At 39.8% G+C, this 13,136-nt stretch overlaps 1 protein-coding gene and 1 long non-coding RNA gene across 2 annotated transcripts; one reads left to right on the top strand and one right to left on the bottom strand.

Annotated features, from left to right (window-relative positions):
* Nucleotides 1-1,590: 1,590 nt before the first annotated feature.
* LOC121993875 lies at nt 1,591-1,914 on the bottom strand. The gene is made up of 3 exons (XR_006115457.1): nt 1,864-1,914; nt 1,704-1,791; nt 1,591-1,630 (listed from the first exon to the last, which is right to left on the bottom strand). It is a non-coding gene; the product is annotated as an uncharacterized LOC121993875 (long non-coding RNA).
* Nucleotides 1,915-2,009: 95 nt separating this feature from the next.
* On the top strand, nt 2,010-8,860 carry LOC121994752 (U3 small nucleolar ribonucleoprotein protein MPP10-like). The gene is made up of 8 exons (XM_042548682.1): nt 2,010-2,051; nt 2,833-2,901; nt 2,996-3,037; nt 3,145-3,217; nt 3,781-3,848; nt 3,923-3,976; nt 4,055-4,194; nt 8,803-8,860. Exons 1-8 carry the CDS (start codon nt 2,010-2,012, stop codon nt 8,858-8,860), a joined length of 546 nt encoding a protein of 181 aa, XP_042404616.1.
* The last annotated feature ends 4,276 nt before the right edge of the window (nt 8,861-13,136 follow it).

The following is a 13,136-nucleotide window of genomic DNA, read 5'->3' as shown; positions in this document are numbered from 1 at the left end:
GAGGAGCAATAAGGTATCAAAATTGGTAATCAAGGGAAGCAGACTTCACAGGCAAAGACGTGAAAGATGTTATGGAGAGGAGTCGGTGGGTTGACTGCATCTGAAGGACGTGAAACCTGAAGGAAGAGATATTCGAAACAAAGTCAAGTTATAAAAGTAAGCATCTAGTGAGCAATGAGGATTGACTGATCTATACCCATAGGAGACAATGGTAGAACTCAATTTAAACGGACTTAACCTTACAAGGTTGTAGCCAGGATTTACTAACTGAGAAGTATTGGAGAATAATTCACTAGCGGCTGAGAATTTCAATATCTCAAATGTTGGTGCAATCATCCTCAAGTCAAGGTTGACCAATTTGACTACGATCGAGTTGGCTCGAGCTTGAATTTCAATGTTTGATAATATGTGAAAAAGAAATCAAGTAGGTCAAGAGAGGATCAAATATTTATTTAAGGGAAGGAGATTTTATAGTGCATCTATGAGAATGAGGAGTGAACTCTTGGATTAGTCATCTCAAAGAGGTGGATACCGAGTAAAATGAAGGTGTTAGCATTGGTTCAAGTTTTCCGTTGAAAATCAAGTTCAAAGAAGTGATTGAAGTTATTCACCCCCTAGCTCTATACATGTCCTAACAATTGGAATAAGAGTGAGACCGCTCTTCATCGAACTAATCACCAAAAGAAGTAAATGTTAGTGCAGAATGCACTAATAATCAAACTTGTATTTTGATGTATATCAATACTTGATTAAAGTCAAAACACATGTATTTGATATTCTTGTTAAGTTTGTAAACTGAATTAACGTGATCTTCCACTACAAGAAAAACGTCATTCAACAACACTCAAACGACAATAGTTTTATACCAAACCATTGTCTTTTTGCCTTTTAACAACGGTTTTAACAAAAACTGTTGCCGTTTAGTAATTTTTTTGGCCTATGACAACGGTTTTTAAAAACCGTTGTCTATTTATGTTTTTTTGGGGATACGACAATGGTTTTTAAAGGGTACAACAACAGTTTTTTAAAATTGTTGTCTATGTGCGCTTTTTTAGGATTACGACAACGGTTTTTAAAAACCGTTGTCTATTAAGTGTTGTTGAATGCGATTGTTTTTTCTTTCGCCACTTTTTCTCATTCGTCATTTTTCTGTCTATTAAGTGTTGTTTACGCCTTGTTTTTTTTCTGTCTCTTTCCCAAAACCCTACTCTTCGTCGCCTCCCTCCTCACCGCCCTCTTCGCCGCCTCCCTCCTCACCACCCTCTTCACCGCCTTCTTCGCCGCCTCCCTCCTCACCGCCCTCTTCGTCGCCTCCCTCTTCGCCGCCTCCCTCCTCACCACCCTCTTCGCTGCCTCCTTCCTCGCCACCCTCTTTGTCGCCTCAACTTTCGGCCTCGCCACCTCCTCCTCGCGGCCTCTACTTTCAGCCATCTTCACCGCCTCCTCCTCGTCGCCTCAACTTTCAGCCATCTTTGTTGCCTCCTTCTCACCAGAGCAGTGATTTGGTGGAAATATTCCCAGATCATGGCCAAGGATGGGTTCAATGTTTGGCTCATTGACAGTGATCCAGTATTTCACTCTATTCCCAAACTCTCTAAAGCACACATCAGCATAAGCAGTGAAGTCCTCTCTGCATCACAATGGACACTATCTTAGACATTATTTGAGGAGATGCAAATGAAAGGGTTGTAGTAGAAATGTACACAATCTTTGGGCTCAAGAGTCCAAAATATTCATCTTCCAAAGATTGGGGGAGGTCAAAGTGAAGAAGAGTGACATGAGGTTCAATTCCTGCCGGCCAAACACAGTTTGGTAAAATTGTGACTGAAAATTGTTAAGGTATGACCACTATTCTAATTGTACCATATTTCTTGAGTTCATTGATCAAGTTATTATAATACTGCACCCCTTCTGGATTAATTGGCCCTTTACCATCTGCAACATGGCACCAATTAGAATCATGTAATGCTTAAACTATTTGGTCAGGAAAATAAATTATTGCAAGGTGAATGTCGACTAGGAATGACTCTGGTCCAGGAGATAGAGAATCTGTAGGCATCCAGGCCCATGTCATGCATCAACTTCACATCTTCCTGCCAACAAGAAAAACCAAAATTTTATATGCCTACAGTTCACAGGATTGCATAATTGCCTAAAAAAAAGAGCATAATTTGATACTTGTTTTCCACCAATGTGCATAGTCATTCATAAAAAAGAGCAGAATAAAATTGTTATCACTTGTCTTTAATGATCAACTAATGCTCTTCACTCTTCAGTCCTTACTAAAATGATTAAGATATTCTAAAGTTAGATTTTAGCTTTATGAAGAATGTTCTTTGTGACTGTACAATAGTGCAAGCAGAGCAATTAAATGTGCTAGTTGTTGTAAGATTTTTACTGAAAATGTGTGATAATACATATAGTTTGTCAAGAGTAGGTTTATTTGCTGAAATCACTCATTTTACAATTTAACAACATTTAGGAAGTGCATTTCTCGGTGCTCTAGCATTATGTTTAGGCAAACTTATGGAATTAATTTATATTTTTTTATCTAACAGAAGTGTTAAGTAATTATCTTTACAACATTTTATTCTTGGACTTTCGTTTACAAAAGTATTTATCCTCTGTTGATGGTAATTTTCTTAGCAGATGAACTATCCAATCTGGCTAACCGGTCATTGTGCATACCTAGTCTTAGCGTTCATCTTTATTTTAAAATTAATAATAAAAGATTCAGTTTAAGTCTAGTTAATCAGTGTCAGTTCCAGGATTGTGGATACTATTTTTGTGCCATCATCAGACAATCTAATTCAAGTTTATGATTGCTTCCAGGGTCATTTTGATGACGTTGAAAGAGCACCTATCTTGCCATCTAAACCCCCTATGGAGACCAAAGAGATGGTAATTTTCTTGTTCTGTCTAAATTTGGCAACATTAAGATATATAAATTGAACACTTCTAAGTGGGAACAATGTCATAATGGACTTTTTAACAGGATGAAAATAAGAGTAAGAAGGGTCTTGCTGAGATATATGAGGTTCGCTGCTTCATTCATGCAAATCATTTTTATTAATCAGCTAATGCGTGATACATAGACTATGCTCACTTCTCTCTCTCTCTCTCTCCTTTTTTTTTGTAATTTAGGAAGAATATGCGCAGAAGACGGGTCTAGCTCCAGCTCTTCTTTCTGCTTCTGATAAACTTAAGATTGAGGTATTTTACTTGTCCACTTATTTACTATTCCTATGTGGTAAATTTTGTCATAAAAATTCAAACTGAACCCTGGCAATTAGTAGCTATATTTACCAAAATTATCTGTATTTTTTTCAATTTCTAATTTCAACTGCTGGTAGGATAGTAATCATAGTTTAGTGATTGATGGCTGATGAGAATGAGAATTTGTATGTCTTAGGTGTCAGTTTATAAGTCTTCATCGATGCATTTTCTTTAAGCTCCTTACAAATGTTGTATTCTCACTATTGAGAAATTATATTGAAACCTCTCAAGCTCTTTGGGTTTTCCCTCCTTTCTATTTGTTTGCCTGGGAAACTTTCTCAGAAGTCCTGATGGAAGATTATATTATCGATAGATGTCTTTCTTACTGATGCATATAATGACTTTACTTTATAGCAAAAAAAAACTGACATTGGGATATCTGCAATATGAATTTGTTAATAATACAGATCCACTAGATCTATTGTATTGATCTGCGATAACATCTGGCTGCTTGTGTAGCTTCTCAGCTTTTCTCATACACTTTTTCTTTTATGCCTGCAGGAACAATGCTATTCAAAAAGATTTCCTTAAAGTTGGATGCACTGTCTCACTTCCATTTTGCTCCAAAGCCGGTTAGCAATAAAGCTTATCAAGTGTTTAATTCTTTAAGTATTTATTTCTTGATTGACCATAAGTTATGATGTAGGTTATTGAGGACATGTCTATACAAGTCAATGTACCTGCTCTAGCAATGGAAGAGGTAAAAATATCTTTTGGAGTTGTCTTTTAGTTTATGGTAAAAACAGTTTCGAGTCACTGAAATACAATGATTTTGCAGGTTGCTCCATTGGCCGTCTCAGATGCGACTATCCTTGCCCCTGAGGAGATTTTTCATGGAAAAGGAAACATCAAAGAAGAGGCAGAGTTAACAAAAGAAGAGAGGAAAAGGAGACAGGCCAACCAGAAAAGAAGATTTAGAAGATTGGAAGGTATCCTTTATTCGCTTATATTTATGGTTCTGCTTATTTTCATGCTTGTCTACAATCTGTGCATAATGGTCAAAAAAATTAGTGGCGAACTTGTGACAGACATGATCCACCACTTAGAATTACATAGTTCTTGTGCACAGGATTGCATAATTTCATTCTGCTCTTTTTAGGTGTCCTCAAGAGTATTGGGAAGAATGCCGACAAGCTAAAAAAATAAAGAGACTTTAACAAATTAAGGAGCACTAGGAGCTGCAATCCCTCCTCTTCACCGACATCTAAGTAGAAAATCTTGTGTTATATTGTTCTACCTTTGTTTTAATAGTGTTATCATTTTGTTGGTTGCTTATGAAATTTTGTTGGTTGCTTATGAAATTTCTTCAGAATGTTATAGATATTATTTTTGAATGTTAGAAAATTGTATATTAAATTTTATTTTGATATTTAGTATTTTGAATGATTTATAATATTGGAAAATTGTGTATTAATTTTTTTAATTTTTTTTCTAAAAAAGACAACGGTTTTTCACCGTTGTCATAGATAGTTTAAAACTGTTGTTGAAGACTCTGTTATTAAAGGTAGACGCTCAAAGACAACGGTGAAAAACTGTTGTCTTTAAAGGAAAAGACAATAGTTTTTCACTGTTGTAAAAATGTTGTCTTTGCCTTCAAAGACAACGGTTAAAAACTGTTGTCTTTGGGCACCCCTTTTAACAACACGGCCTTTAACAAAAGTTCAAAATAGGCTACGACAACGGTGAAAAACCGTTGTTGTTAGGCTTTTTTCTTGTAGTGTGATGGTTCTTGAGGACCAAACACCAGACAAAAGTCTAAATGGGTCAAGAAGACCAGAATGGCAGAAATGTAGGATCGTTGCACTAGAGAGAAGGGGGGGGGGGTTGAATAGCGCTCGTGGCTTTCACATTCATTTTAAAAAGCAATCGAAAAGAGTAAAGGCAGCATAATACAAACACAACAAAATAATCGCAAACACCAAGAGTTACTTGGTTCTGAGCTTGTGGCGACTCCTACTCCAACGCCCGCACGTGAGAGTGCTTTCGATGGGAAATCACTAATCAATCGAAAGGAGTACAAGTACAATTATTACAAGTAATTATAAAAATTAAAGAATACCAATGACTCAAAAATTTATATCTTCAAGGCAGTGGTCATCGGGGCAGCTTTTGAGCGTCAAGGAAGCTTTTTCACAGCAGTAAGAAGAAGTGAAAGTTGCTTGGAATGTTGTATCTGAGGTGTTGGTCGAATGCTACTTTTATAGGTTGTTCCAGGCCCTTGGATCCCTTCCTGGCGCCTGGACCGTGACGTAGGCCCGTCCAATCAGCATGCTCCAGCTTGGTGATGAGATAAAATTTGGCATTCTGAGTGCCTGGACCACGAGGGCTGTAAAATGCCAAAAAAAAAAGGGTGAATAACCATAAAGGAATTTTAAGAAATTTTTAGGAATTTTTTTGAGAATTTTTCGGAGCTCGTATGACGAGTTCAAGGGGATCAATTATTGGGCCACGGGAAAGCCTGTTTAGGTTACCCCATTTAAGCGAGGAGATGTTTGATTTTTCTTATTATTCTTTTTCTTTTTCTATTTCCATTTTCTTTCCTCTCCCCCACCGCGTGCCCTAAGCTCTCCCGACGCCCTCTCCCTGTTGCAATGCCGACCCTTTTCGGCTTCCCCAAACCATCGCCGTGACGCCTCCTCTTCCCCTCCAGTACAAAAGAAGTGGCCAAGGGAAGCCTCACGCCTCTTCTTCTTCTCCCGATTCCTCCCATTCTTCTCCTCCCCTGCCTCGTGCTTTAGGTTTTTTTATCCCCTCTTCCTCTTCGTCGCTGGAGCAGTTCTTCACGGCTGGTGATGCCCTCGTGAGCCCGAAGCAGTAGTGTCGCCTCCCTTCTTCCACTCGACGCCGATCGTCGACCTTACTCCCGATCCTGCGACACTGGTACCCTAATTCCCGATTGTTGATGTCGGCACCGCCCCACCCTCTGCCCTAGCGCCGACCGCCTCCTATGCCCAACATCGTTGCTACCTTCACCTTCTCTGATCACAATCCAGTACTGAGCTTTCTTCCAGATTCATTGAAATTGTCCTCTACCTTCGACCATTGTTCTGGCAGCAGATAACTTGCTACCACACATAAGGTAATTTGCGGGCCCTAGCCTCTAGTCTAGGAGATGTAGTGTTAGATTGCTGAGTTGCATGCATATTCATGTTGGACAGCGATATCAAACTAGTTCGGCTGCCATTTCGGCAGTGATCGAGCTCCGGCTGTAAATAAGCAAGAAACCACTAGCAGCTACCCTTCTCCAGCAACCACTCCTCTTGGTAGTGGGTCAATAGGGGCTATCTGGTAATAGGGTAAGATTTCAGTTAAAATTATACTGGATTGGTTGAGTAAGGGATTATGGATTATGATTAGGAAAGATTAAATGATTCATGCTTAGCCTAATCTAATTTGTTTATGGATGGGTTAAGATTTGGCTAAACCTGATTTAATCAAATTGGGTTGATGAGTTAATCAATGATTAGTTAAGGATGATTAATAAAGAGGGTTTCCAAATTGAATTAGGAGGTTGATTTAGTTAGAGTAGCTAAATTAGATGTATGTTATTACAGGATTCAGATTCGGGATGAGTACTTCGATATAGAGGTTGATTAGCTCGATCTACATTGGAGGTGGGTACTTTGACTTATCTTTTAAGATATTGTCATTTGATATGCATAGTAATATTTAACGGGTAGTAATATTTATGTTCATTTCTACATTGGTATGTCATTATCTATTACCTGAGCATGTTGTATTTATTACCTGTTTTTGCATTCATGTTTCTTCCATTATTTATGTCCTTAAGGTAATGACATACCATGCCTTATTATGTTCAGGACATTGATTTATTTTATCATACCTGACTTGTGTACCTAGATCATATTATTTGATCCATATATCTTTTAGTACATATTTTGTAGGGATGGATAGGATCAGGATATTTCCATGCTTAGTGGCATACATCATCTCGCATGATTGCATGTTGTGCGATTGTTGGCTCCATTATTGTTGAGAACATCGCCAGTTATATGGATCTGCACACATAACCACTCATGGGTTAGTGGTTTTTATCAGGCAGGGTGTGTTGCAATAGGTTGCTCTGTCAAGGGCTCTGCTGGTCTACTCATAGGTAGTGTGACACAGCATGGTAGTAGGACAGGGATCCCTCCTCTAGACTAGCTCAGGGAGATGAGAGCATTGAGCTCCTCCACTTATGATTTGGGGTAAGGAGGATAGGTGTACTCTGACTTTATCACATCCATTCGGTCACTCAGGAGTAGTGATGGCAGAGTGCACAGTTATCACAGTCCTACCCACTCGATCTCACCATCGTGTGTGAGATGGCTGACTGCGTCAGGGGTGACCAGGACATGTTGCATCATATGCACTGACTGCATTTATTGCTTGTGTTTGCTACACTTTATATGCTGCATATTTGGTGGATGCATATGTTTGACATGCATACAGGATTTATAATACTCTCGGTCTGACGACCTTGTTATCCCTATACCCAGGTCCTAGTTAGTATAGATACTCCTGCTCCTTACAGTTTTACATTTTTCATATGATATATATCTATGACACTGTACACATATTTATTATTAGTTGTTATTTCTTACTATGCATGTCAGTAGTTATCCACTTAGGAGTTGACTCACCCCGTTGATATTACTATTTTAGGTTGAGACTATCCAAAGGATTTCCAGTCACTAGTTCCCCCTCCAGATTGCGAGGATTTTCGTTTTGGATCTTTTCTTTGGTTTTCTTATTATGTTATCATCTATGTTTTCATACTCATGTCTTTTTGGCACTTTGGATCTTGAATGATCCTTTATTATCGATGGGTTTTCATTTGGTATATCTTCCTACATGCTTACCCGGACGACAGAAGAGGTAGGTTTGGATGTATGATGGTGATTTGAGTTTTATGAGTGTAGTTGAGTAGGATATAAGATTTGAGTTTTATGGGTGTAGTTGAGTAGGATATTTGAGATGATTTCCTTATCATTGCTTAGACTTAGTTTTTACTATTAAACTGTGTGGGTGCTTGTGTGTGTATATATATATATATATATATATATATATATATATTTCAGCTGTGTTGGCCGAGGTTTGTGTGGCCCAGAGGGCTTGTAGGTATGTCTTAGATTGTCACCCGTATAGGGGAGATGCTGTCGAAATTTCTTCTAGCAGAGACTCCCCCAAGGCGTGACAATTTATTTTGTATCAAAGCCAAGTTTCTGATGCTTGGTTTTTGTATTTTGGTTTTGTGTGTTAACCTGATACCAATTTTTTTGGTATCAGAGCGGGTTACGATACCTACTTTTCGTGTTCTGGATTTGAGAGTTAGCCCAAGTTTGCTAGTTAACTTGAGTATTTATTTTTCGAATTTGTATGAGTTTCCATCAATTTTCTCGTACGGAATTCCAAGGTTATAAATGGGACTGAACAGCGACGGAACATCTCCAGACGACAAATAAGTAAAAAGGTAATTTTATAATTTTTGTTACTTGTAGTAATATCTGAGTTATAACTTAACAGATATGAGGAGATCTACATGGACAGTATTTGCGAGACGTGGTGTTGGACGGACACGTAAGAGGACTTTGGAATCTCTGGCAATGGACTCGCAAGAGATCCCTACTGGAATTGAGCTTGTCGGTCAGGGACAAACTCAAGATACTGCGGGTGCGTCGGGCTCTCAAACTCCGATGGCTTCATTAGAGGTACCCACCTATACCTTATACACTATATCACTCATGGCAAACCCGATACCTCCACTAGCAGAGCTTGCGGCGTACCCGTCACCACCGCCACCTGGATCTACCGTGTACCCGGCACTAGCGGCACCCGCGCGACCAGTGCCTACAGTGTACCCATCACCCACACCAGCGATACTGGTTGCTCCATTTCCGGTACCACCAACTATCGTACCTCCAGTCGCGGCCACTCATATCGACCCTGCAATACCACCAGTGGTACATGCTCCAGCTTATGCAGTAGGACCGGGAGTACCTCCCCCGGTCTATCCAGCAGTACTACCTGTAGCACCAACTCCAAGGATTCCACCAGTTCCCGCGTTGATCCCTACCCACCTCACTGATATTGTCATGGCACGAGCCCGGATCCCAACATTGGTAGAATCGATGAAGAGTCGATTCACATTATTCCGAGGAGAGACTGATCCGAGCGTGGCCCAGTCCTGGATTGAGACTATGGAGCGGACCTTCTTCTATATGGCTTTCTCTGAGTGGGAGAAAGCAGAGCTGGCTACTTTCCATTTACGAGATGAGGTTGATATCTGGTGGGATACGTAGCGTTCCATTATAGGCGAGCAGAATATTACCTAGGCGAGTTTCAGGGAGGCTTTTGAGAGCTGGTATTGCCCACGAGCATATCAGATGACTTATCGGCAGGATTTTCTGAGTCTGTGGTAGAACAACTGCTCAGTGACAGAGCACAATCCAGGGACTGGATGGACATCTGCAAGTAAAGATTACCGGTTTTGGTAATTCTTCCTATATAGAGGCATTGGACAGAGCCCTGATGATAGAGTCAGCTCACTAGAGAGCATACCCGGACAAGAAAAAGAAACAGATGGATCGGACATCTGGACAGATCCAGCAACCATAGGCTACACAGCAGCAGAGTGGTCGCAGTCGGATAGTTCAGGGAACTTCTAGGGCATCTAGTCAGCCTCAGAAGTCGAGGCGGTCTTCATCAGGACGTTTCCAGCCTCCTCAGTAGACCCGGAAACAACCTGCCAGTGACATTCATTGCGCCCGGTGTGGGTCCAGAGAGCACACCACATCAGCCTGTACCCTGGGATAGTCAGTTTTCTATTATTGTAAACTGCCTGGGCACATGAGCCGAGATTGTTCGCTGAAGGCTCAGCATATTGTTTCTGGAGTTTCTGGTCATAGAGGTCAGCTCTGTCAGATAGTGACTCAGCGAGGCGGGCATAGAGCCCAAACTTTGCATCGCCAACAGAGGATAGCTCCCCCTACAGCTGTTGCTTATGGCATGCATGGACAGGAGCACCCAGTGCTCTCATAGTACCACAGAGTTCTGTCGTGGGATTGCCATATTAGCTGTAGCCTCAGCCCCTAATCCAGTATCTGCAGCCCCAGCATCTGGTTTAGTACCAGATGTAGTCACAACCACCAGTACAGTATCAGTCGCAACCCTCACTTCCACCTCTGGCCCCGTATCCAGCACCGCCTCAGTGGCCGACTCCTGCTCAGATGCAACCGCTACTGGCAGCGCTACCACCTCCTCCTCCACCAGAGACTGGATGGATTCATGTGGTCACCAGAGAAGATGCGCAGCGGGCTGATGAATCCATTTTCCACGGTACGATTTTCATTTATACCTTATCTGCTGATATGCTGATAGATACTGGTAGCTCGCATTCTTTTATATCTTGTACCTTTATGAGGGAGATTGGTAGATTACCCACTTTTAGACCGTAGTGACTGACCATCTCTCTACTATCCGGTGATACTTTGGACGTCACCCAGGAGGTCAGAGGTTGCATGTTAGACTTTGGTAACATGATACTTACGGTAGATCTTTTAGTACTGGAAATGGTCGAGTTGATATTATTCTTGGCATGGATTGGTTGTCAGCATATCATGCCGCTGTTGATTGTCAAACGAGGGTGGTCATATTCCGGCCTCCAAACCAACCCTCGTGGGAATTCGCTAGCATCAGAGATGATGGCATATCAACTATTTCGGCGATTCAGGCTCAGAAGCTGTTGTCACTGTTGGTTAGTCCTAGGAAAACGTACCGGTTCCAATGTACAAAATTTTTTTGTACAAGTGTTGAACCTTTCCTTAAATAACTTATTGTGTTCTTTAAATTAGGAATCGCAAACGGAACTTAACATCATTGATTCAAAATTTAACTTATCTGTTCTTAATGGTTTAGATTTGAATCGCAAGTGAAACGTAACACTATTGATTCAAATCCACCTATGTTATTAATTTCATTAAATATTAATTTCCAAAATTGGCTTCCAGGACTGCATGGCGAGGCACATGGCCTTGTTGGATATGGGAGCAACCACCACCGCTTAGACAAAGCCTTTTAAGGAAAGCTAATATTTAATTTCCTTAAATAACTCTAGGTTAACCAAAAAGAACAATCGAATCACAAATTCGAAAAATAAAACAAAAGAAACATAAATTCAAAACAAATCCAAAAACTCTAGAATCATATGCCTCTTGTGTTTGGTATTTCCAAAAATAACTATACAAAGAAAACTAGTATGATGCGGAAAACAAATACTAGATATACCTTTCTTTGTAAGCAAATAACCTCTTGATCTTCTACCGTATTCCTCTTCTTATCCCGAACGTTGTGTGGGCAACGATCTACCGAGATGAGAACCACCCAAGCCCTTCTCCTTTCTTCCAAGTTTCGGCCACCTTCTTTTCTCCAAGAGATGAAGAACTTAGACCTCCAACCAATCTCCAAGGGATGTTAGGAAACAAAACCTCCTTCTTCTTCTTCTTCCTCAAGTAAAATCCGGCCACCAACCAAGCTCCTAGAGAAGTTGCCGCCGGCCACAAGAAGAAGAGAAGAGGGAGAAGCTAGGGCCGACCACCAAGGAGGAAAAGAGAGGAAGAATAAATAGAGTCGTTAGCTATGAAGGCACCTTTACCCCCTCTTTTATAATCCTTAGTCTTGGCAAATAAGGAAATTTAAATAAAAACTTCCTCAATTCGTTTGCCATGATTAAGAAAAATTAATTAATTAAAAAATAATTTTCTTTTCTTAAACATCATGGCCGGCCACTTTAAAGCTATAAACAAGGAGAGTTTTATTTAATTAAAACTTCCTAATTTGTCTCCGGAAATTTATAAAAAATTTCTCCAATAATTTTTCCCTTCATGGTGGCTTGTAAAAAGGAAATTTTATAAATTAAAATCTTTCTTTTAAACATGTGGATGATTTCCAAAAAGGAAAGTTATCTCTAAAAATTAAAATCTACCTTTCAATCTACAAATAAGGAAAGATTTCAAATCTTTTCTTAATCATTTGTAGAAACTTATAAAAGAGAATATTTAATTTTTAAACTCTCTTTTAAATCATGAACATGGTTTAAAAAAGGAAAGTTTTCTCAAAATTAAAATGTACCTTTCAATCTACAAATAAGGAAAGATTTCAAATCTTTTCTTAATCTTTTGTAGAAAGCTATAAAAGGAAATATTTAGATTTTAAATTCTCTTTTAAAACCATGATATCCACATAAGAAATAATTTTAATAAAATCCCTTTTTATTTTCTAGTGGTCGGCCACCTAGGCTTGGGACCCAAGCTTTGGCCGACCACCTAAATTTAGCTTTACCATTAGCTTTGGTCGGCCCTAGCTTGGGCTCCAAGCTAACTTGGCCGGCCACCTTAAGGTGGGTAGAAAGGTGGGTATAGGTGGGTATAATTCTCTATATACAAGAGGCTACGGTAGGGACCAAGAGGAGGAATTGGTTTTGGTCTCCCGATGAAATTAAGCATCCTGTGTTCACCCTGAACACATAACTTAATTTCATCAATAATAATTCATTCCACTAAAGAACTATTATTGAACTACCGTACCAATCCCAAATTACATTTTGGGCTCCTTCTTATTATGAGTGTGTTAGTCTCCCTGTGTTTAAGATATCAAATGTCCATTAATTAAATGAGTTACTGACAACTCACTTAATTAATATCTAGTTCCAAGAGTAGTACCACTCAACCTTATCGTCATGTCGGACTAAGTCCACCTGCAGGGTTTAACATGATAATCCTTATGAGCTCCTCTTGGGGACATTATCAACCTAGATCACTAGGACACAGTTTCCTTCTATAATCAACAACACACACTATAAG

This window comes from Zingiber officinale, chromosome 6A, assembly GCF_018446385.1.
Source record: "Zingiber officinale cultivar Zhangliang chromosome 6A, Zo_v1.1, whole genome shotgun sequence".
NCBI lineage: Eukaryota > Viridiplantae > Streptophyta > Magnoliopsida > Zingiberales > Zingiberaceae > Zingiber > Zingiber officinale.
This window is presented reverse-complemented; position numbering and strand designations above follow the sequence as displayed.